The sequence below is a fragment of the Diabrotica undecimpunctata genome, chromosome 2, assembly GCF_040954645.1.
Source record: "Diabrotica undecimpunctata isolate CICGRU chromosome 2, icDiaUnde3, whole genome shotgun sequence".
Taxonomy (NCBI): Eukaryota; Metazoa; Arthropoda; class Insecta; order Coleoptera; family Chrysomelidae; genus Diabrotica; species Diabrotica undecimpunctata.
This window is the reverse complement of record NC_092804.1, coordinates 168,813,229-168,839,879: the sequence shown is the minus strand read 5'-3', so window position 1 is coordinate 168,839,879 and position 26,651 is coordinate 168,813,229. Positions and strand designations below refer to the sequence as shown.

Below are 26,651 nucleotides of genomic sequence, written 5' to 3'. Positions count from 1 at the left end.
GATTCCAGTCTAAAGTGCTAAGATTGATAGTGGATGCATCATGGTACGTAAGTAATCAAACACTTTACTACGACTTAAAGATTCCTTTCATCAGATATGAAATACATCGAGCCACGGAGTCACAAAATGAACGTACCATTCACCATGAAAATAGGCCAGTAAGAGAATTATTCAAGAATGGTCCAGCCACAAGAAGTCTAGATAGAACCTGATCCCAAGACCTACTTCAAAACTAAACCAAAATAGAATAAGGTGAGATATCATTGGATGTCTCTTCTTCACGTCCAAAGCCTGTAACACATTTACTTAATACTCTGTAATGATGTAGATTGTAAACATAATTATAAAAAAAATTCACAGTCTTCTAATACTAACACTAAAAAAAAATTAATTTATAACATTTACTTACTTAACACTACAAAATTATTTTATCGACTGACTTCAGGTAGTTAGTTTTCAGTTCCAGGGTTATTAGATTTTATTGTTGATAGAGTTTGGATTCTTATAAAATTTTAGAAGTTCAAATTTTCTGTGTGACACTATTGCAAGCATGTAGTATTTTTGATTTGAGTGTCGCCTCTTGTTGAGCTTCCTTTTCCAAGTAGATCATGTGGGTATTATCCGGAGAAAGAGGATATCCCATACCTGCGCTATACGTTTGTTTGTACCTCCTCTAATAATTGTTGAAATATCTGCACGCAACAAATTCTGAACTCTAACTGGAGCACCACTAGGATGTCTCTAAAAACTTTATACTTGATCCAAGGGTGTCTCAACTGTAGCTTTACACTGTAACGATAAGACTACCAAAGAGAATTGAAGTACTATTGTAAAAATAATACCTCAATCAACCATGGGAGCTTATCGTCTATACCTTGCCTAGCTCAGTATCCTAAGGGTGAGTTCGTCTTGTCTTAAACTAGGGATTGAACCTGAGTTCTCAGTTGATAGCAAATAAGACAAATTTTAACCAAACATATTTATTTAAATGAATAAAAAAACAATAATTAACCCTGCCAAAGCTTAACAGTTAATAAGTGTTACTTATTACTTCAATGGGCTGCTTGTGTGTTCTAGCTGTTGGGTCCTCCAATTAGAAGTTGTGGCTTCTGGAGAGCTGCAATCACACGTGGCTGTATGTCCTGGTTAGTAAAATTGAATGTGGCCCATCAATTCGATCTGGTCAATTAAGTTGTTGATAAACCAATATTTCCAATAAATTCAATGAATCCAATAAAATGTCCAATAAACCAATAAACTAAAAGGAACAACTTGCATTAGAAACACATCAAAAAGAAAGGTTTAACTTCCTTGCCATCTTACAAAATTACACTTAAACAAATAGCGTATGGCAAGGATAAAATGAAATATGAATGTTACTACTTAGTTAAATTCTGTTAAAGAGTCCTAATGCATATATCAGAAAAAAAATGTGCTTTCGAAAGAAAGTAAGGTTACATTGGAAATGCGGTCAGAATTATAGAATAAATATCACAATGAAAGTACTTACCCCAAGAGAATTTGTAGACCATAAAAATGAGGCTTATAATAATTTTTGCCTTCTTTTATACAGAAAAGTTGTTTTGACAGAAAGTGGGAGACTGAATGAAGTTAGCACAGATGTCATAGGATGTTGCCATAGTATCATGGATGTTGCTATAGATATCATGAAACTAGCTTGTCTGTCAATACGGAACAGAATAGTCTGCCGAACAAAAAGAGAGAGGGCGAATATTTATTCTACGGGACAGAAAGAGAGAGAAAATAAAGACAGAGGAAGAAAAGAAAAAACATAGGGCGCCAACTATTTTGTGAAAAATAGTAAAAATTAAACTGAAGATAAAGAAATTAATAAATTAATAAAGAAATTAAAATGAAATAATTATTTAAATATAAATTAATAGAGATGTGACGTTTATAACGTTACAACACCAAATCAAGATATCTAATTGGTTTCAATTTAAAAGTGCTTATTTGGGTAATAAAATCCTGCTACCTGTCTGCCAACTTGGCAATAGATCATCGGAGGAACGGGCTCTTGTTGCTGTTTGATATTTTGATATTATTTTATTTTTATGTATACTCAATTATAAACGACAAAATTGACCTTTTATCATATCAAATTTCATAAATTTTAGATTTTAAAACGATCCACAACAACTCCTTGTTTAGTTCCCTGCATGCAATCCTAATGCTGTTGTATAAAAGAGATTGCAGAAGAAGTTACACTCCATCAGGTCATTGGTTGATAAAGGATATTAAAGTTTCCGTCTTCATAGCCGACTTGGAAAAAGGTCGTAGAGCTCCACAACTGCTGCTACAGACCATGCCTCATGTCATTCCCCATGATGACAGAGTTAGACTATTTAGGAAATACATTACTAACGAAAAAACCGTACTAGGTCTGACTGAGTCTGTCTGCGCATCACCTCAATCTACTCTTATTACTGTTCACAGGTGAGTGTGATTCATTACAATTTGAGTGAATTAAATTAATATTTTTATTTATTGTGTCTCATTTTCTTTGGAAACTTTTGAGTGTCGTGGTATGTACACTTATACGTAATTTGGATAGTGCCATTCGAAACCACACTTAAACCTCTGTATTTATCTAGAAAACGCTTTATCGGGCAAAAAAAATTAGTATTCGGAGTATTAGTATTAGATATTCGGTTCACACTTACGAGCTTCGAAAAACGACCCCTAATTCCGACGTTATTGTGTTCGTTATCATAATGAGCATAATCGCTTGGCTTTCGAATGGTTGTTACTGAATCAATGCAAACTTTGGTTTAGGTAGTGGCATGACTTCCTTAGCATATCTTTCATGAGAATGTTCCTTCAGGGAAGACACCGTTTTGAGTCGATGGTGAACAATTAAATGGCTCTCCATTAAGCAACCATTGATAAATACGTTTATTTGAGCCGCATTAGCTATTATTGGAGGCGGTACAGTTTGTTTGCTGTTTTTTTGAGAATTCATGATGCTCGCCGTAAATGTGCGAAATACCATTAGAAAAGACAGAAGGTTACGAGGGTATTTAAGAACCGCAGTTTGCAAAATACAGATAGCTATGATGGTCGCCAACATCCGAAGCGGATAGGCACTGCAAGAAGAAGACGAGGGTGTGGTCCGGTATCTGTGCATCGAGGAGGAACTTAAGCTGATTAATCGGTATTCTGTAGGTTATGTCATATGAAGAACCTAATAGAGAAATCCGCAGAATACAAAAAGCCATTGGCACTGATATTTGTCGACTACGAGAAAGCATTCGATACCATAAGCCATCAGAAAATGTTAAAAGCATTGACAGAAATGCCACAGCTAGCGCAAGACTATCTAAACAAGAAACAAATAAATTTTATACAGCGAGGAGTACGACAAGGGGACACCGTCCCTTCAAAGCTATTCACGACGCTTTTAGAACATACTTGTAAGAAGACACATCTGAACGAGCTTGATATTAGCATAAATGGAGAGAAGCTCAGTTACTTGAGATTTGCAGATCACATCGTCCTTATAGCCGATCGTATGGATGATGCAATAATAATGTTTGAAAAATTATATCACGCTTCCTTGGAGGTACCACTAAAGATTAATATGAACAAGACACAATATTGCTCTTGATGGAAGGGATATTGTGCAGACAACATCGTATAAGTACTTAGGACATGAAATTCGGATGGGCAGAGATAACCAGATCTCTGAACTCCCACATCGCATAGGATTAGCCTGGGCAGCGTTTGGTAAATTAAACTCTGTATTTAAATCGGATCTACCCATATGCCTCAAAAGGAAAATCTTTGACCAATATGTGTTACCTGTACTCATTTAAGGAGCGGAATCATTATCATTCACAAAAAAGGTAGTTACTAAGATTCGCCTGACTCAGAGGGTTATGGAGCGCCAGATGTTGGGTGTCTCTCTGAAAGACCGAAAATCGCGTCGCTAAAATGGAATTGGGCAGGAGACGTCGCCAATATAGGTTGATGATGATAAAGTTATATTAAAACCTTTATTTTTCTCCCAAAAAAACAATCGGCATATATGTAATAATACTGATGTTTACCTCTTATTATAATAATTAATATAACTGAGTGCTTAAACATGAACCCTCAGTGTATAGAAGATGACATAGTTGGCTTAGACAAAGAACAGTGATCAAGAATATTAGTTGTTTATGTATAGTTTATATTATGTTAAATTTTAGGAACCGAATTGTAGAAGATGGATATAGACAGCTGGCTATGTTACCTTCCCAATCTTTAAAGGGGGTAATAAGAGTTAGATTTATAAACGAACAAGGTCTTGACGAAGCAGGTATAGATCAAGACGGAGTTTTCAAAGAGTTTCTAGAAGAAAGTATCAAAAAGGTATTCGATCCTTCGCTAAATCTATTCAAAGCTACTAGCGAAGAACGTTTATATCCATCACCTACTTCTTCAGTGCAGGATAATCATCTGCAACTGTTCGAATTCGTTGGACGAATGTTAGGTGAGTACAAAATTAAGGTATTTATTTTAATTGATGAATTGCTTGCACATGAAAGTCCAATTCTGATAGGTAAGAAAGAAAATAAAACACTTACAGTTGGTTTAATTGCAACTGGGACAACCAGTTACGAGTTCTACAACTTTTGCTTATCGTCAGTTCCCCAACAAGGTTACTTAATCACTAAAAGAGATATTACAGTTGTTATACAGTAGACTCGCGATTATCCGAGTTAATACCTCGGATACCGAAAAACTCGGATAATGCGGAGATCGGGTATTTGCTTAAAATAAACGAAAAATTCACAACTTATGACGTGTGTAATTAGTTTGTTATGTACAATTGAAGTTAATAAACCTGTATATAGAGTACATAGTTAAAATGTATAGATAGGAAAACATTTACGTACTGGATCATCTTCATGTTTTAAAAAAATTCTTTGATAGATTTCTGCCTCAACTTCTAGCCTCGTTTTGACTCTGCGATGTTGCGCCAATGCTGAAGATGAAGGACATCGGTTGACTCTTTCTGTTGCTCAGTGTAGGCGAGGGCAGCTCTAATCGCCTTCAATCCTTCGGAGTGAGATATTTTCTCGATTATCTCATCTGTGTCATCTTCAGCGACATTGTGTGGCTTGATAACCATGTCGGCGATTATATCATCAGTTAGTTCCATTTGCTGATCTTGCATAATCCACTCGTTGACATCTTCATAATTTATTGGCAGTTCCGTTGATAACTGATTAGTCACTTTTCGCTTCAAGTTAAAAAAGTTAAGTTAAGTGTTAAGTCCGCGATAAGGTTATCTAACCAATATTCATATAAAATAAAGTGGTCCGAAATAAGTACACTGTCAGCTTGATTATGACAGGACAATGTTGATAAGGTAAATACCTTTCTGCATATCGATGAAATGGAAATTTCTTGAGGAAAAGATATTCAGAATGACAAGTGGAAAATTTTATGTTGTGTGTGGTTAGAAAGTTGTGTTTGTTATATTTCTTTACTTACTTTCCGTGTCCTCTTCAGTTACATTCAAGTTGTGAGCTTCCTGTGCTTTATACATATTGGTTTTTACAGCGCTTCAGTCACGTAGATCATATTCAGCATAGCCCCATTTTTTCAGATAGTTCTTGCAGCCGGTTTAGAGGTGTCCACATGGAGAAAGGTAACTTTGATTCGGCAGATAGGGTCTCCTTAGGGTCCAGTAGAAATTGTGGCTCTTCTTGAGAAGGTTAGGATCCACGCAAGATCGTAAAGCCAGAATGAGTGAGTTAGTAAGAAGGTGTGGATCTTGCCGGCTCCAAACTTCTCTTTTCCGTGCGTCTGGTGAGGTCTCCAGCTATTTTGTGTGACAAAGGAAGCTGCGGCATGACTTTAGTCGCTTGGGTTGTTCGGCGTGATCATGTAGGGCGTCACGGTGGTCATATTTACTTATATGGGTTTATTTATTGTTATTTTATTTATTGTAGAGTATGTATGTATGTATGTATTTGCCAATTTATTAATTTATTTATTGCATGTTTCATGGTATTTGAGTTATCTTTGAAAATTCGGATTAAGTGTACTAATTAAATCGCTTTATAATGATACTATTTTTAGGCCGTCAAAGGAAAGACAAAAAGGTTGTTATTCTTTATTCAATGTGCCTATCAAATCACAGTACACCTTCTTTGTTAAAGCGATTATTAATTAGTATTTTTCTAATTTTAAGGTAAGGCCGTCTACGAAGGCATTGTAGTTGACGTTCCTTTTGCCTCATTTTTCTTAAGCCAAATATCAGGACAGACTACGCAACTGTTGTATAGTTGTGTTGATGAGTTACCGTCCTTAGATCCAGAACTGTACAGGAGTTTAAATTACGTCAAACATTACAAAGGTGACGTATCCGAACTTGATTTGACCTTTAGTGTTGACGAGGACAGTATGGGTAAAATTGTTACGCATGAGTTGGTACCGGGGGGAAAGGCCGTACAAGTTACCAACGAAAATAAGTAAGTACTTTAAAGTATTTAAAAATTAGTAGTAAAATTTATTAAATTCATGTCTTTTTCTTATTGGCATTTGTCAAAAATATTACTTCATTGACGTTTTTATTTAATGGCAATACATAGCATATAGTACTTTATTTAAAAGCTATGCTGTATTATCTTTGTTAATTAAAAGTTATTATTGTCACAGAGGCAGGCGCGCTTGCGCGCGCACACGCTCACGCAGTTACAAAGTACACATACATATGTACGCCTACGGAGGCAACGCTTTACCATATATTTTTATTAATCATCTGGTAGAGATCAATAATGCATAAATAACCGTATCGCTTATTTTTAGAATCAATTATATTCATTTGATGGCCCATTTTCGAATGCATCTTCAAATTAAAGATCAAACTGCAGCATTTATCAAAGGATTTCGATCTATTATCAATCCGGACTGGTTAACGCTGTTTTCAACACCTGAGGTAAGTTGTTTGTTCCTTATAATCCCTAAAATCTACAACAAAGAGGTTTTTATATTGTACACGTCTTTGCCAGTATAATTTTTGATTGTAATTTATATATAAATTAAGTAAAATATTGTAAACGACCTTATCCTTTTGCAACTATTAAAAAATCGGCATCACAAATATATATAAACAGAGATAAACAGTATTTACTGACAAAAATACATCATAATTTGGTAAACAGATAAATAAATACTTTCTAAACTGATTAAGATTACAAATTAAACTAGCTACGTTGATTTCGGGGTTTGTAGTGCATGGTTTGCATTTATTTTTTTGAAGTTTCGTTTGCAGCTGCGACGAAAAACTTCAAATCGAAGAGCGTCGCTCACTGATGCATTTCTTTGAATATGTACAATATTTATAGTATTCATGTACCCTGGAATCTGTCGGTTGGTTCGAATCGGCATTGGAATTAAGGGTGAGTCTGTGGAAAGGGTTTGTATTTAGTTGCGCTGATGGTCATCTTCTGTTTATATGCAGATACTTTTCTTTGCGATTGAAGTAGATCCGGTGATTTTCGCATACACTTTTTCTTATTGCGCCGTCTTCTTTCGAAGATTGGCGATCTAAATGGCAGTTGTAGCTTTGGAAACTGCTGCACGAAAGATTTCTGTGGATGAGCGGTCGAACCATCTCCTCAGGTCTTTCAGCCACGAGTTCTGGCGTCTTCCAACTGATCTTTATTATATATTCACTGTACCTACTATGCAAGAGCTCCAGTGAATAGCAGATTTTATTGATTGTTTTTAATCTGTGATCTAGTTGCTTAAATAAATAAAAATGTAGAATTGTATCTCTTTTATTTACTGACAAACCAGCCTTAGTGTTTTTCCTTTATGTAGGTATTAGGTACACACGCTAGCATCATTCTGTCGCCTCGGGGTGAAAATTGGGGGTCTTAAACCCTCTACAAGTCTGAACAAGAAGCAGAGCCCCTAGAGAACTATGCTGTAGGAGATCCCGTGAAGGACTATCTGGCTGGCCTGAAAATCACCTATATTTATCTGTGCTGTAATATTTATACCAGCGATAAATAGGGATTTCCAGGTTAACGGCCAATAGGAAAATTCGAGACGGGGCGATGCGCATCGGAGTGCTTACTAGTCCTTAAATTATCGCACTCGATGACAATACGTTGTAGCACAAATGGCACCCAACGTGGGGCACTAATTTATCTTATTCGATTTACAGCCGTATCATGAGCCCATCGTAGATTACTTATAGGAATACCATTTATTCTAATACCTTTTTCGTTGTATTGTGTGTGCAAGCTGAAATATATTTTCGACAAAAATTTTTAACAATAATGGGAAGAGAAGGTTCTGTGTATAGAAAAGTTTTTTTCCTTTTTTCCTTGGCTATAAATTCGTATCCATAATAGAATCATAAAAACAAACAAACAAAACTAATTGCGAAAACTAATTCCACAAACAACGATATCAAACAAAGAAACTGACTGTGTGATTAGTTGTCAGAGCACTGAGATCGTGGCAGTTTCATAAACTAAACTTGACTAGTGGTACTCTTGTCAGAAACTCTTTGACTTGGGCTTTTTGCGAAATCTAGTAATATTGAACGGCTTCTGCAGTCTGACATGTGGTGTTTTTTAAGGAATCGGCAATGTGCAGCTGTTGATACTTTATAAATCCTCGAGATAGCAGCACTAACTCATTTTTCTTCATCGACTAACTAATGGGGTTTTTGCTGTCAACTTCACATATTATTATATGCTATATAAACTTTTATTTAAAAATATTAATTTTCTTTTAGCTACAACGTTTAATTTCTGGTGATAATGTTCCTTTAGACCTTAAGGACCTGAGGAAAAATTGTCAATACTACGGAGGATTTCATGATTCACATCGAGTAATCGGCTGGTTGTGGGATATTTTAGAAAAAGACTTTAACGAAGAAGAGAAAACTATGTTTCTTAAGGTAATCTTGCCCAGATTTACTTTAATTTAAATAATTAGTTCTTTTCTACTCGTATTATTATACTATTTTTTTTTAAATCATGAAGATTAATCACACGTTTGTCCTTTAGTTTGTAACTAGTTGTTCCAAGCCCCCTCTTCTTGGATTCGCACATCTTGAACCGCCTTTTTCGATAAGATGTGTGGAAGTTGGTGACGACGAAGATACTGGAGATACGATAGGTAAGATAATAACTTTGTAAATATTATGAAACTGGATTTGATTTGGAAATAGAACTATTACAGTAGACTCCCGTAAGTTCGGCATCGGTTAGTTCGATCTCCGATTAGTCGGGCCGGGTCTCTGAGCATTAGTCACACACTTGGCGAGCGCCAGCAAGACTCGAGCAGATAAAGCACTCATCGTTACGCTACGCCTACAGTAAGTGATTGGTGTTTCACTTGCGATTTTTACTATTTATATAGACAGTATACTTGTTGTGTGTGTGAACAATAACTGTTTTGCATCGTGCATTAAACTGCTTTAAAATGAGTGAAACGCGTAAACGTAAGTACAAGTCAATGGAACAGAGACTACAAGCTCTGAAAAGATTGAACAAAGGAGAATCCGTGTAAAGTATTTGCAGAGATTTAAACGTGGGCAAAAGTACAATCAACGACTGGCGGCGCAATAGAAAAACTATAGAAGGCTTTTGTACGCAGATTGAAACTGAAAAAGTTCTACAAAAGCGTTGCACACTGAGAAAAGCAAAACACGAATTGATGGAAGATGCTCTGTGGTTCTGATTCGTTCAAGAACGAAGACAAGGATTGGTTATGTGGACCAATCCTAAAAGAAAAGGCTACGATCTTGCACTCAAAACTTCAACCAGAAGAGGCGTTCTCGTTTACTGAGGGATGGCTCACCCGATGGAAAAAGAAAAACGGGGTCCATTTTATTAGAGTTTCTGGCAAGAAGCGGTCAGCAAACCAAGAGCGACCAAAAATTGTTCTGCAAAATTTTAAAAAATCATTGGTGATCAAAACTTGAGTCCAGAGCAAATCTACAACATCGACGAAACTGGGTTAAATTTTAGACTTCTGCCCAGGAAAACCTTTCCCACCCCACAAGAAACATCTGCGGCAGGATTTAAAGTCAGCAAAGAGAGGATAACGGTCGCCTTGTAATAAAAAGCCTCGGGGACCCACAAGATACCCCTATTTGTCATTGGCACAGCAGCAAAACCGAGAGCATTTAAGAACGTAAACATGGAAACTCTACCAGTATATTATCGGTCACAGAAATCAGCATGAATGGACACATATTTGTTCAGGGAATGGTTTGTGAGCGAATTTGTTCCGAAAGTGAAAAACCATTTTTGACAAAATTAATCTGCCCATCAAAGCACTTCTACTGCTTGACAACGCACCTACTCATTAGCAAGGTCTTAAGTGTGACAATGAAAAAGAAATTAAACTGATGTTCCTGCCACCCAATGTAACCAGTCTTCAACAGCCAATGGACCATGGGGTCAATGGGTGCTTCAAGAGAAAGTATCGCCGAAAACTGTTTTCTGAAGTTCTTTCCAAACTGGAGGCTGATGACAACTGAGACCTCTTAAAAGTGCTGAAGTCAGTTAATATGAAGGATGTTGTGTACATGTCGGCCAAGGGATACGACGAAATACCACCGTCGACGTCTGTAAAGTCTTGGAAAAAACTTCGGCCAAATATAGAAGATAAGATTGATCAAGCAAACACATCAGCAGATGAGCCAAACAACATTCTTGTTAACGAACCTGATGACAATGCAGCTTTATTGCACGACCTTCAGCAACTACCGAACTGTGGTCCTATTGTTGAAGAAGATGTTTTGGAGTGGATCAACTTTGAAAAGGAGCTACACAACGAGGTTTTGAACGACGACGAAATCGCCGAGTGTGTCATTCGCCAAGAAAATGAGAAGGATAACGACACAGATGCTGCTGAGAATGAAGAGGAAGATGAAGAAAATAAAATGAGCCACGCTGAAGGCAAAGCAGCTATGCAAAAAGAAGCAACTGCCATCGACGTTTTCTTCTTCTTCTTAGTCGTTAACCTGATGCAGGTATCGTGATATCATGAAGCTATTAGCTAAATTTCCCAATGTTCCTCCACGTTTTTCTATCTTCTGCCATTCTAGCACATTCTGACAATGGAGCGCCAATGGTAGCAACAATATGGTCCGTGTATCGTGTCGGAGATCTACCTCTATTTCTTTTGCCTTCTACTTTTCCCTGGATGGTAAGTTTTTCAAGACCATTTCTTCGAAGCACATGTCCAAAATAGCTTCGATGGAATGATTATTAAAAAGTGGCGTGACTTTGCACATCAAAAATCATTAGAAAAGAAAATTCAGAAAAAAACTACCGACTTTTTTTAAGTGTTTAAGAAGCCAATCCACCAATGTGCAATAATATTTTTAATTTTTATTAGGCCTAGAGTTCTGTAAGTATTGTTTTATAGTATTTTTGTAACGGTCTATCTTTTCATATGTGTCAAATATATGTCATATATGTCATATTCCTCTGTGTTGTCTTATACTTAATGTACAAGTGTTTTGTTTTTGCTAGATCCATACAAACAATAAATGAGCATTTTTTAGATAAGCATTGGTTAGTTCGGCATAGGATCCGGTTCCGAGGTGGCCGAACTTACGGGAGTCTACTGTAATTGTTTGATCGTATTATTCTTATCTCTATACTTGATATAGACTGTGTGATTCCAATACAGATTTTTAATAATCTGGATGTTCTTAGTGTCAAGTCCCGAAAGATGTTATAGTTCTCTAAGTTTGTCGTGTTTAATGGTGTCAAATGCTTTCTCGTAGTCGATAAAACATGCGTAAACATATTTTTGCTGAGGAAAGTATTTCTGAACCAATACTTGCGTTGTAAAGAGGGGCTTTCCTGTTCCAAAACACATGAGATTGTTTTTTGTGTCTATCATTAAATGATTAATTTGAACAATTTGACTTTCAGTTACTACATTTCTCATTTGTAGCTATTTACGCATTCGTATGTATGTTTATGCCACATTTACTTTTAAAAATCATTTTACACAGTAACAAATCTTTTATTTTAGGTAGCGTATTTAGAGGATTTTTCACGATAAGGAAAAAGGATCCACAAAACCGTCTACCGACTTCATCCACCTGTTTTAATCTCTTAAAGCTGCCGAACTATCAAAAGAAGAGCACCCTGAGAGAAAAACTAAGATATGCAGTGACCTGCAATACTGGTTTTGAACTATCGTAAATTTTTTTGTGTCAATAAATCGGCTGATTAACAAAATATTCAAATTTAGTAAGAATTAAGCCAAACAATTTTGAGTACTGTGTTTGTTGTAAAATATTTGTTTATAGCATATTTAAAAGATAATTAAATATAGAATATATTTATGTAAATCTGTCAAGAATCAGAGGCGACTTCCAAGAAAGACTCGTTGAAAGATCTTCTTGTTCTGCTAATACTTGAAATTTACCCAAACAGTTAATTTGCTTTGGCCAATAAAATTTTAATTTGGAAGTTCTTAGCTGTTGACGTAATGGAACTTTTAAATAAACTGATCTTAAAAAAACACAAAGTCGATGTTGAAATGACTGTGTAATTGTCACAAAAAGGGCATGGGGTATCATGCCGATAGGGCCGAGAAAGTCTCCTGTCACATGAGAGGACTTTTCAATGATGTAGCATACGATCAACCTTTAACGCCAAAGATGCATGATGGCTTCTTTGCTCATTATAATTTTAATGTTTACACATCCTTATATTTAAAATTCCTCTCCTTTTCATTGGACACATTACACTCCCTTCTCCGATCATTAATATCGAACAATTTTACTAACGCTTTTTAACATAACACAACCTTTGTTTTTTCTACGTCGTTATGTCATCCGTCCTGTCACTTTTCATTTCATGTGTCATACGCCCCTAAACCACGACGCCATCTTTGGTCTTTTATGTCGTGTTATTAAGTCGTGATATTAATATTTTTGACAGTTCAAATGTACTTTGCCTCGATCTTAGTGGCATCAGCCTTATACTGTTCTTCTACAGTAGAGCAAAACGTTCGTGGAAGATACGATTGTAACCCTAAATTGACATCAAATGCTGATCAAATTTTTCCTACTGTTGCTTATGTGTTATGTTATTCTTAAATTCAGAATGATGTTTCCTCAGTATGTTGTTACCTTGCTAATGGTAAATGAAACGGCAATTACACGACATGAGAAATACGAGACGTCGCCAATTAAGAAAGAATTAATAAAAAATCTGAAATACTCACTAGAATCAGATTTGTTTAATACAAATAAATAACTAATCGGGCAAATAGGTTATGTTATAGTTTTTGGCCAGCGGCACCTATCGAGCTAATTTTGCATTACTAAATTTATGAAATATTTCTTTATAAACGGTATCTTTGGAAGTCAGTATCTGGAAATTTAGGTAATACTGAGTATTTACTTTGAAAATGCAGTTATGTAATTTTTGACATCAATATTCGCTAACATGTGATTTCTAAAATTTTCATGAATTTGAATTATAGTGGAATAAATTTTGTTGTGTTGTTTTGTGATGCGATGTTGCTTATTGTACAAAAATAATTGTCCGTATATGCTTTTAGAAAAGACTACATGTGTTGTCCAAATTTTAAATATCATTCAACAGGTCTCGTAACCTCAAAAATTACTATGGGAAAATTTTCTTTGATGGGTTTAAAATTCTATTAACAATCCTTAAATTATCAAAATGCTAATTAAATTTGACCGTTAGAATATAAATGTAAAAACATATAAGCAGGTATGCTTAATTTTTTTTTAAATTTGACATAACTTGTCAACTGTCAAATTCATTTTTTACATTTGAGCATTAGGCAAATATTTGCGAAAAGAAAATCCCATAAGTAAATCGGCAACAATCAGATCTATTCTGTAACTTTTAACAAATCGAATAGAAATGACCAAGTCGAATCGTAATTACCTGAAATCGGAATGTTGGATATCTATCGCGTCGTTTTTGTGTTTGGATTAGCATTCTGTAACTCACATCGTAATCGGTGTAAATCGAAAACTCAGAAGTTGGTGGCAACCCCGCACTAAAAAGAGAAATAAGTGTTCTGTGACGTTATGTTATTGGAAAGGCTAGTGCGCGCGAAAAATTCATCAAAAAAGAAGATTATGTTTCAAGCTTGTCGTCAAGTAGTTTTGATTTGTTTTGGTTAAGTTTAAAAAGTTCGTTACAAGAATACAAAATGGCAAGCGGAACACCAAAGAAAAATACATCTGCTGAGCAGTTAAATTGTTTAGTAAATAGTTGTTGTTTAGTAAAGTTTTATCTAAATAAATAGCACCACAGACTAAAAAAGTCAATAAATAAATATCAAAACAAACGTCAAGACCAATTTCGATGTCGAAACTTGATCTCGACAGAGCTTGTCTAGTCGAAATCAATTTCTACACAACATTCCGATAGTAGAGGTCGAGATGAGTTACAGAATACCGATTCCTACAATTCCGATCCGACTTGCTGACCTCTATTCGATTTGCATCATTTCTATTCGATTTGTAGTTACAGAATAGGGCTGAATGTCTATTTTTCAACTGTGACGCAACTGCATTTTCTGGGTAAGTAGCCTTTATTATTGGACCTCTTCCGCGGAAATTGTACATTAATTATACTTGTTTACGTGGAGAAAAATAAAAAAGTGCTAGAAGACTGAAAATTTTGAAAAACTTGAATTGATATATGAAGATTTTTATGAGGTTTTTATGACGCTAGACTTAAATTGGTGTAAAATTTAGCAGATTTGATATTATTAGATTTAAGTTACTTATATCGACAGCGTGATCGATAGAACTAAAAGATTGTCCTAGTTCTTCATCCCCGATTATCTCCTGAATCATAAGACTTAAATTAACAATTGTTTGGATTACTGAACAAGGACACAAGATTATGGTGAATTGGCGCCATTTTGTTAATTAAGATCATATACAAAATGATACATCATTTAGAATATCTTTTGTTAGTTTATTCGTAGTTTTTTGTCCGATTCTGTTCCGCCGATTCGCTTAATATTTAATAATGACATCGTAAAAAAATATGTATTAGCCCTAAAAATGGCGTAGCTTTTATGGTAAACGCTCAAATACGTCAATTCATTTCCCTGTTTCGCATAATCTGATATAATTGATTTGAAGTCTGTCAAAATTATGGCGTTATCGATTTTTTTAAATGACAATATATGGCATCTCCTAGAAACATAATAGAGTTATAGAAAGTTCACAGTTTAACACTTGTGATTTAAAAATCACGGGACATAATTGTGCTATTCACAGTCAAACAAATTCTAAAAAAATGGTGGGAATACGACATGGACGTCCACAACATATTCATACATTTCAAACAGGCCTACGACCCAATTAATAGACAAAAGGTATATCAAATGTTGCATAACTTTAATATCCACCAAAAATACATCCGACAAGCAACAATAAACTCATCAACAGCAGGTGTCAGAGTACAAAATGAACTCACTGAGAACTTTTCAGTTGTCACAGGTTTAAAGCAAGGGCTGACACCGACACTATTCAACCTGACTCTCGAATATGTGATAAGACAGCTGATTATAGGAAGAGTTAATCTCCTAACAAATAGATCAATACAGATTGCCGCCTATGCCGATGGCATTAGCATTATGTCTCGCAGAACAGAAGAGGCGGCAGAAATATATTCACACTTGAAAACAGGGGCAGAAGATACCGGACTAGAAATAAATATTCAAAAGACAAAAAAGCTAACACAGGCCAGAGCTAGGGGAAACAGACGCACGGTGAATTAGGGGACGATATTGAAACTAGAAAGTTTCACAAATCTGGAAGTTGTATTAGACACGGATTGTGTTCCGCTCCAAAAACACAAACTGGAGATGAAAATCAGGGTCTACAAACTATTATCAGACCAGTAGTATGTTATGGATGCGAGACATGGGTAATGACAGAATACACAAAACGAAAGCTCGAAAGAAAAGTCCTAAGGATAATATTTGGACCTATTAACAAAAACAGAGTATGGAGATCCAGGTATAACCATGGACTGTACCAACTGTTCAAAAAGGCACCGATCTCATAATTAGTTAAATGAATTGTATTCAAATGTGATAATTCAGATTGACAAATTATTTGTGATAATAGATCTGTCTTTATTTTTTACACTATCACCATTGAACATCTAACTATTGTTATTTTGAAACTGCTCGACAGACTCATAAACATCTCAGAAAATACTGAGTGGCACAAGACTTTCAAATTATGTGTGACATGCTATATACAGTAAGGTCTCTTTTTATGCACTCAATTTTAGATCGCTTAGGAAAAGAAGAAGATCTACTGCAATTGGAAAACATTTTAGTTTAAGCGAATCAACTGTAAGAGCAATTAAGAAGAATGAAGTTGCTATAATAAAATCTATAATTTCTGGCACAAAATTAAGCGCCAAATTTTCATCTTACTCAAGGGATGTATTATCCGAAAGAACAGAAAGATCCATCTCAATTTGGATTGAGGAACTAATTCAAAGAAGAATTCCTGTAAGTGGTAATTTAATCCAGGAAAAACCTCTCCGGTATTATGAGTTAATGAAACAGTCAGAGCCATAGGCCAACGCCTAGTATGTCTACTTGAACTATAAATTGCACATTTTTTATCCAGGGCATCTACGCCCCTTTGGTTTTATTATAAAAGACAATAATTTCAGGTTTGCCAGCTTTAACATCAGTGTATTTTCGTTGATACATCGTAGAAACTAAAAGTATAGCCTTGCTTTTCTTTGGAACATAAGACACAATTGTAATATGTTTAGTAAAACCGTAGATACAAGTCCCTACTTCTCCCTTCCGGTTGGGCAAAAATTCTGTAGGAATTTATTTCTTGTTCTTTTTAAGCGTACCTACATACGTTAATCCCCTTTGTCACAACTCATTTGCAAGTTCAATAGAGGAGAACCAATTATCTCCAGTTACATTTCTGTTGATATTTATAATAGGTTGAATAAGTTTTACCACGGATTGAGTTGGTACAGCCAAACGTCTTTCTTCATCTGTTAATAATTTGCCATCGCTGCCTTTGCCGGTATAAATATATCTATTGAAAAAATAATAGAGTACGGGCATCAGTAAGAATCAAAACTTCACTTTCAGAATCGGATTTGTCAGACAAGTCACCACTAGCTCCCTCACTATCATCTTCTACTACCAAATCTGTATCATGCTCACTTTCAATGTCATTTAAAGAGCCACCGGACTCTTCCATATCGCTAACCTCACTTTCTACCTTGTTATGCCATGCTTTCTTCATAGTTTTTATCACCGTAATGTACTGTTTTGGATGAACCTGCCATTTTCGTAAATTTTTCAGAAACACTGACGTGGTGCTAAAATTACCCCTTTCAAACTTTAGATAGTTATAACATAGAATAACCGAACACACATAGAAGCGACATAACGGTCCAAAAGCGTGTACCATTTTTGTATACGCATGCCCGATTCTGGTTGTTTAACTGTCAAAAACACGTGCTTATTCTTTAATTCTGGTTGTTTTCGATAGTCCGTAGGCGTCTATGGTAAATACTCGACACAACAAGTTCATTTGACCATTTATATAATTTATTTATAGTTAAAAGGTTATAGTTATAGTTTATAGTTATAGTTAAATATATAAGTTTATAGTTATAGTTTATAGTTAAAAGTTTAATTTATATTTAAAATGTCTGGATATATTTGTGCGATTCGCGGATGTTCATCTGTGACAGGAAAAGGAATAAGTTTATTTAGATTTCCTAAGAATAATAACAGGTAATTACTATTGCTTTGTAATAATTATTAGTTATTACATAATAGTATTGGTTTGACTTTCGAACAGTAAGCCGACGCCGACGTGTCTGTCCGAGCTATAAAAAATAAACTTTGGTCTGCCAAGGGATAGTTCAAAATGAAAACATTAAATTTGGTGTCAGTGCTATTTCTTTTATTGAAAAACGCAAGTCTCCGAAGGCTCAGGTCAAAAAATCAACATATGGTGGCCTGGTGTCAGCGCGCTCGAAGACAGCAATACGAATATAGTATTTTTAGGAAATAAAAATATATAGAGGGTTTTATACACGAGAATATTTGATTTAAGAGCGTAGGCGCAAAATTTCGGGCAAATGTTTTTTAAATGTATTCATTTTTTTCGAATCCTGAAAAAACTAATAAGTATTTTTGAAAAATTTAAACGCAGAATGAAAGACCACATTATTACTCAGGGCTAAAAGTCTCCGAAAACTTCTATAATGTTTATTTTAATAAGTTACAGGGGTGAAAAAAAAAGAGAAAATTTAGTGTGATTTTTAATTTCAAATATCTCATTCAAAAAAACTTTTTGTTTATTCTAAGGGACTTTCGGCCCTCGGTAATAATGTAATCTTTCATTCTGTGTTTAAATTTTTCAAAAATATTTGTTAGTTTTCTCAGGATTCCAAAAAAATGTAGCGTAGGCGCAAAATTTCGCATTGGCCCGAAATTTTGCGCCTTTTTGCGCTTTTTTTTTTCACCCCTGTAACTTATTAAAATAAACATTATAGAAGTTGTCAGGGACTTTCGGCCCTCAGTAATAATGTAGTCTTTCATTCTGCGTTTAAATTTTTCAAAAATACTTATTAGTTTTTTCAGGATTCGAAAAAAATGAATGCATTTAAAAAACATTGGCCCGAAATTTTGCGCCTACGCTCTTAAGAATTTATATTGTGTGATATGCCCAGTGACTATTAATTTTCTGGTTGTTAGCTGTCATTGGCGGCTTGGCCACGTAACTTCAAAGGACTGTCGCTTCTCTGTGTTCGGTTGTTCTCTGGTTATAAACTAAATACCACACTACTGAAAAACTTATCAATAAGTGAAGCGATCAACGTCACTGTAACTTGAAGGTAGCTGCGAGTCACAAACCTATAACAACAAAAATTAAAAATTGCGCGTAATTTGAATTTACTCGGGGGTCATGTGGGCACCACGTCCCTAGTAGAAGGTTAATAAATAAATCTCATAGACCAAGTACTTTAAAAGGCAAAGATTTAGCTTATTTTAAACACGTTCTAGAACGAGACAACTTTGGAAAACATGCACCTGCAGAAATAGTTCATAAATATTTAGTTTATTTTCAACAACAATACCAGTAAAATTAACAGGGTTTTCCTGTTTGTCGACACGATATGAATAAATCTAAATAGTCACAAAAACGAATAGAAATATGGACTAGTTTTTTAAGCTTTTGTATGAATTTCTTTCAGATATTCGAAGAAATTTATCATGCAGCCTATTTCTGTTAATTTCGGGAAACTTTTTTGTTTTTGTCTTGATTTTATGTGATTTTAGAAGGTTACGGGGCGTATCCCTACTTTTCAAGGCAAGTATTGTCTTTTTTATGCAATTTTTTATATGCGCTTTTCTGTGCAACGTATCCACCGCTTAAAACGAGACCTTACTGTATTGTCATTTAAGCAAATTTCGTCGACGACGTCATGTTTTGGTAGCTGCTAACAAATAAATGAATTCCATCAGAATAGGATAAGTTGGAAAAATAAATAGAATTGTTCGGTGGGTATCCGTAAAATATAAAGACTAGCAAAGTATTAGGAGTAATCCATACCTTTTTTCCTGTAGTCGACATTAAAAATTAAACGGTTACCATTTTCAAATGACATAATTGCGCAAAAGTCTAGAAATACACTGAGTAACACAATAGCTTTCAAAACAGATATTACTGGCCATATAATCATATTTAAATTGATGTTACAAAATAGCGTCTATCCTATTGAGCCATTAAGTAATTACAACAGCACAAAAACAAAGTTTAGTTATTCACAAATTTATTAATTTGAGTTGTGTGATTCAAAAAATAGTTGGAGAGCGGACTTTACATGTGCACTGTTGTAGCTTATATATGAAACTTGTAAATGAAATCATATACATATATATATATATATATATATATATATATATATATATATATATATATATATATATATATATATATATATATATATATTGTACATATATTTGACCAATATTTATTTTATGTGAGTGTAGTTAGATTATTTGCTACCATAATATCAGAGCTATTGAGAAAAAATTGTAAATTATTAACATGTTTTATTTTGACCTATAGGAACTAATCTACACTCAGTATTCGTATTTGTGGAATTTTTGAACACTTATACGAGGGTTGATACCGATGGTTCACCTATGACCTACAAATAATAGCTGCACGAAAATTTTGTCACCTTCATTTTTCAATATAATCCCACATTCAGTTCAACCTACTTTTCCCATCAGCCTTTTTAACATTTCGATAGCGTCCTGGAAGACATTTGGTGGAAAATTGTTTTCTCCTAAGGTCTTCTTTGAGTTTTAGGAACAGCCTGTAGTGACTCGGGGCCAAATCTGGAGAATATGTGTGAATATCTTCAGAATTTCGAAACCTGCAGCCATTGTAACTAAGGTCTTGTGTGCGGGTGCGTTATCTGTTGGAAGAGCACACCTTTTCCTTACTTTCCGTGAACGTTTCATAACTTTTTTAATTAGATGAAATAAAAGCCTGTTTCGTTAACAATTTGACGCAAAAATCTTTTATAATGATATCGTGGACTTTTATGACATTTTTTCGGTTGTGGCGGTGATTAAGGGACCTCTGTCATGTTCATCTTCACAGGGTTCTCATCCACATTTAAACTCGCGATACCATATTTTCAGTACGTCGTAAGAGATAGCGCAGTCCCCTAATATCAGTGTTGGCATGAATTTCTTTTGGGGATAACTGCTTTTTCAGCAAATACGACGCTCTTTTGCGTCCATGTTAACACTGAGACACTCCTCAGCTGGTGTGCTTACATGCTGTGCTGTCACTAATGCAAACTGGAACTTGTAAATCCAGGGGTGGTTAACATATTCATGTTCAAGCTCTCTTATTTTTCTCCAATGCCTTATGAAATTCTCACTAAAGATATTAAATGTTTTCGCTTCTGCTCCATTTCCAATTATGTCTGCCTTTTTCACTTGCGGTATAAGAATATTTCCAAGAATTTTACTGTCCCAAAAATTAACAAGAAAACGTTTTGAACTAGGTTTTGTTCACGATTGAATCAACAAATCAATTGAAGAGGAAGAACTGATATAGATTAATTGCTGACTTGTCAGTGTGTACTGCTAAGTAGTGTCGCATAGTCAAGTAGGGGCAGCAGCTATATTTTGTGATCGGTGCCGTAAAAAATGAATAAAATACATTCTTGGTTTTAAAGTTAACCCGACTTCGAGCCATGTCAAGATTTCGAATTGTTGACGGTAGCTCAAATAGCATATTTATTTGAGGAATTTGTAAGGTCCACATCAACCTTAGTTTTGGGGGACAATAAAACTTTTAAGGCATGTGTACGAAATATAAGTTTCGATGACGTTATATAAATCGTAGCACTGTTTTTCATTTTCCTCCAATTCTAATCAGAATCGATTTCTCTCTTTTTCTGTTAACTAACTAACTATGAACTAATAAAGTCGAAAATTAATTTATTCGCGTATTGATTCAGCACATTTAAAAGTATCACACCTATTTCGTCACTATCGGGGGTTTCTTTTCAAAACGAGCTTTACAAATTGATGTTTGAATTCCGCAAAGAAAATTTTCTGTGTCCATGTTTACTTTAAGGTCACTACCGATAAATTATGTAAAGAAAATTGCTTGGAAGATTACATAATTAAGAAACTGTATATCCCATCCTCGTTGCCATTTTGTGGTGATTTATTTGCAATTCTGGAATACTTGAGATATAATACAATTTTTTAGTTGCAAATGATCTAACTCCAATCTAAAGTGAAAAAATATTGTATAAAATGTAAATAAAAATTAAGGAATTGATTGTACCTATATCATATCAGCTTTTATGTTATATGACAAATAAACTCAGTGAATATTTGTGAGTTGTTGTTTTGTATTGGTAATATTCAAAAACCTTACTTCAATTTTTGAGCGCGTGAGACTGGTGCCACTTTGTTTTGTTTGGCAGGTGAGTGGTTTAACATTGTGATTGGCAATCTTAAATTGGATTACTGCAACGAATTCAGGGGAAAATGACCAATATGTAAGTATCCACACATATGCTCTAGTTGCACTGGATGAAAATAGAGCTTCCTGATACTTGTTGTCGTACTGGTATGTGTTACCTTTTTCCCCTCACTCGCTGCTCAGCCAATGATGCACAACATTTAATACATTTAATAACAATAAAAATTCACTTTTTCCTGTTAAGTTTCCTTATGTAGAGGTATATCTCCTCCAAAGAAACACAATATACTTTCAAAAAAGCTATTGTCATCCAGTCAAAATGTCAATGCTTTTCCTGCTTTTCTACATTTTAAAATGAAGAATCACTACCATTACTGTCATATCAGTAAAACGAAGGCAATAGTAATTACAGATAAAAACGTTTCGATACAGATAAAACAATACAAAAGCATTGGAAAACTATAAACAACCAATCTGAACCTGTGATTTGGATTATTGAATTACGCGATTCCCACGAGGAGTATTTTAGAGATGACCTGAGAGTACTCATCGGGACTTTCGTTAGTGACTATTCAGTAAGTTCTGGGATGAAATGGAACTTTGCATTTGGGATTCCTAACAAATATGTCGCGTCTTTGGGGACACATTAACGCAAGCAAGTGCAGATTTGTTAATTGTTGAGAAAAGTTTTAAAAGTTAGTTTCTATAATTAATTAGAATAATCTGATTATCGACGTAATAAGTTCAAAAACAGTAAAAGGTCAGGGGTGATGGCACAGCTCGCAACAAGAACACAAAAAAAAAGATAAATGACATAAAAGGTGGAAGGCAAATGTAAATAGGTATTTCTGATTATTTAGGCCGAAAATGTCAGAACACCCTGAATTCCAAAGCTACAACTAACACATCCACGAAGGAAGCTGCAGCTACCTGGGAAAAGTAACACCAAAGGTTTAGAACATTTATAATAAAAAGAAAATATTACCTAATTAATAAGAGTAAATAGTATAAAAAAGGCAAGGAGTAATGACAGCTCGAAACGAGAATACAAAAAATGAAAAAATGTATAAAAGGTGTTTTTTGACTATTTGGCCGTCATAAGTAATAACTAATTAATAATAATTAGTAATAAATAAATATTTAGGAATGTGGCTAACCGAAGATGGAGATCAAACAAGAGAAATCAGATCTAGAATAGAAATGGCCAGAAACACGTTCATAAAATTGAAGAACTTATTTTGCAACCGTAACCTTAATCTAGAGATTCCACAGAATATCGTGGACTGAAAAAGTAACTAATATAGAGGTGTTACAAAGAATGAAGAAAGAATGTGAAGTCATAAAAACTGTTAAAATTAGAAAGATTCAATATCTGGGTCACATAATGAGGGGCGAGAAGTACGTATTACTTAGGTTAATTATGCAAGGGAAGAGAAACCCAGGACGACGTAAAATATCCTGGCTAAGAAATTTGAGAGAGTGGTTCGGTTGCAACTCATTAGAATTATTCAGAAGCGCGGCCAATAAAATTAAAATAGCGATGATGATTTCCAACCTCCGATAGGAGAAGGAACCTGAAGAAGAAGTAATAACGGTCAAAAAGGTAAGATAACAGATGGACAAAGCGGATACTGGAATGGAGACCAAGAGATGATGCCTACCGAAGCAGAGTTCGTCCACCAACATGTTGGACTAACGATCTAAAACGTTGCCATACTAATTGGATGGAAGATTTAAAAGATCGATACAGATGGAAAATTATGAGGGAAATATATGTCCAGCAGTAGACATTGAAAGCGAAAATTGAATGATGAGTACGGTGCAACTAAGTTAGTATAGGAGAAAATTAACTTACCATAAAATGGTTGCATTGCTCCTGTAGTGAGTACAAGGTGGAGTACGAAAAGGCTTTGCATTATCGCCAAATCTTTTTAACCCACATATTACTGAAACTATTTTTTTTAATTTTATCTTTACTTAAAGGAAATATAACTAAAAATACTAAAATAATAATTTTTGCATTAGCTGTCAAAATATGTCATGTTCTTTTAAAAGGTCAGCAGTAAGAAGTAGTATATATTAGAAAGTAAAACTTTATTAATACAAAAATAATTACAAAGTATGGAAATCCTTAAAACATTGTTTAGGGTGTAAGGGTATTTTACATTTTTCGCACAAAAATTGAACCTTTTTCTTGCAAAGTCCGCAACGAGATTGTTTTTCTTGATAAACAATTAAATGGTTTATACCATCATATCTTGGATGTAAGACCGTGTTGGGATTCCGTCTTGTTGGGCCGCGTTTGGTATCTTTTTTGTGGTTTCGAGAAGGTTGCAAGCTATTTGCCTTCTAAATTCAAGCTGATCAAGGCTTCCTCTGTCTTTTCGGTCTAATTGCCACGCGTTTTGAATAGCCATGTCAATTCCATGTACTATTAGCGGAAAGTACCTTTTTTCCTTCTTATAGAGATCCGTTAAAGACTAATGTTTTGGTCACTTTACGCCACCCATAAAAGAATTATATTGCTTTATCATATTTGGTTGAGAAACAAAAATGTGTCTCTTTTCCTTATGGGAAAACCGTTTAACTAGGTGATGTGGTTTTATTGAACAAAAGTTATTTTAACGATACTATTGTCGTGCCAGCGACAAACCACAATTCCTGTGTTTTTATCTAATCTGTAATCGTAAGTTCCCCTTTCCTTTTTTTTTTTTTCATAGCTGTTGGAGCGAATAGGGGACATTTTAGTGTTCTATTGTCCCTTATTGTACCTGTACCGAAAAGACCTCTAGTTTTTAACTCATTTAGTAGATTCATGGATGAGAAGTTATCAAAAAAAAGGTGGAATCTCGTTTTTGGCCAGCGTGATTGAAGCACATATGCATAAAACAAAACAACCGCCAAACCAAGACCCAAGTTTTTGTATGGGGCTGGTATTTGCACTGAGTTGCTTTGATACGGTGTAAACTATACACTATCACCTAGACGAAGAGTATCCATCCAAAGATTATAACCCCAACGAATGGGTTTGTTTCGTATAAATTGTTTCTTAGGGTGCTTTCCAAAATATAGTACCCTAGCTTCATCTAGGCTATGTTCTTGTTCGAAAGGAGCGTGATTTAAAAAAAATCGGTTGCCTGTAAAGTCGGTTTTACGGGCGAAGATTTTACGTGACAACGTCGTTTTCTCGGTAGAATATTTATTGATATGAATATTATTAAATTGCACAATAGGAACAAGGAATTGAATGAAAATTGAAAGAATTGCACAAATTTTAACTATAGAAATATATTTTGTTTACTAAAACATTGTACATGTAAACTTAAACTTAACTAATTTCTATTTGAGTGATTTTGTTGAGGATAGGACGATGATAGGAGAAATATGAAATGAAAGGAAGTGTTTCTGCTGTAATGTGTCGCATTACAGCACGGTCCGGCGGGCCTCTCTCTCGTTCGGTGACTCATCGTAACAGACGTGAGCGGGCGTTACACTTTTTCATGAGTGACTCCGAGCCACAACCTAATTTAAGACGTTGTCACGTCAAAATTTTATTCAATGCATCATATTATGGCCGTATTTTAGCAAACTTCTCTGTTTTGTCCAAACTATTATTATCACACACATGAAGAATTTTCATTATATGGGAAAATCTATCTCTCAATAGATCTCCAGCGATTTTTTCATTCTGACTATCATTACGATTTTCCCAATACATATATCTTTTTGGTAACACCACGTAGCAACTCAAAATAAGCACACCCACAAAACACCTATTATCTGTAACATTAATAGTCAAGTTTTTTTGTGCCGCGTATGTATTTGTATATTTTGTTATCATATTGAATAGGTTGTCGTCAAAAAATAGCCTGAAGAGATGTAATGGCGTGCGATTTTGTTTAGGTTCGATTTCTGGTCTCCAGTAAACATCTTTAGGATGCTGGTTCAGATCACCTATAAGCCATTGTGCCGATCCTAGTTTTTCGAGAATAATCTAAGGTCTTGTTTCTTCTTTGCGTAGTGTGGCAAGATGTACGTCGTCGTCGTCGGAATCCAACTCTTCTGGACTCTGATCTTGATTGTCGAAAATAACCTTCACGTCATTTCTCAGTTAGCTTCCTGATAAATGGTCTATCGTTGTGACATCCTCGTCTCCTGAATCGCAATCTGTTATATTATCATTTGCATTGTCTGAAGGAAAAATAATTATACCATCAGGAGGCGTTGGAATCTCATCTGTCTCAAGTTCTGCAATTAACTTATGCAATTTTAACGGTTTCCTAAAAAAATAACCATTTTGTAGTGTTTATTACTAAGTACTGTCCTTTTAAAAGAACAAAACAAAAATGACCGTACACAAGAAGGTAACAAAAAACTCAAAGCAATATTTCCACTATAATTACACGTAAGTAAAGCAATGACTAGCAAATGAGTCACCCATTTCCAAAATCAGTTAAATCCACTTGAAAAAATTTGTGGGAATAGGCCAATAACTAGTTGCGTACCTACCGTCATAGGGAACGTGATAAAGTTGTTATCAAAAAAAAATTAAAAAATAAAGCTTTTTCCTAATAAAAATTGTATAAAATTAAAGAAAAAATGTAGGCACTGTAAA

General features: G+C 34.8%; 1 protein-coding gene across 1 annotated transcript in view; it reads left to right on the top strand.

Annotated features, from left to right (window-relative positions):
• The window catches only part of LOC140435182 (ubiquitin-protein ligase E3B), a 108,009-nt gene extending 86,058 nt beyond the window's left edge, over positions 1-21,951 (top strand). The window contains exons 9-15 of the mRNA XM_072523956.1: positions 2,139-2,457; positions 4,212-4,495; positions 6,206-6,485; positions 6,823-6,952; positions 8,768-8,932; positions 9,042-9,153; positions 12,034-21,951. Of these exons, the coding sequence (XP_072380057.1) occupies positions 2,139-2,457; positions 4,212-4,495; positions 6,206-6,485; positions 6,823-6,952; positions 8,768-8,932; positions 9,042-9,153; positions 12,034-12,206 (1,463 nt within the window). The 3' untranslated portion in view covers positions 12,207-21,951. The remainder of the gene's footprint in view (positions 1-2,138; positions 2,458-4,211; positions 4,496-6,205; positions 6,486-6,822; positions 6,953-8,767; positions 8,933-9,041; positions 9,154-12,033) is intronic.
• Positions 21,952-26,651: the final 4,700 nt, after the last annotated feature.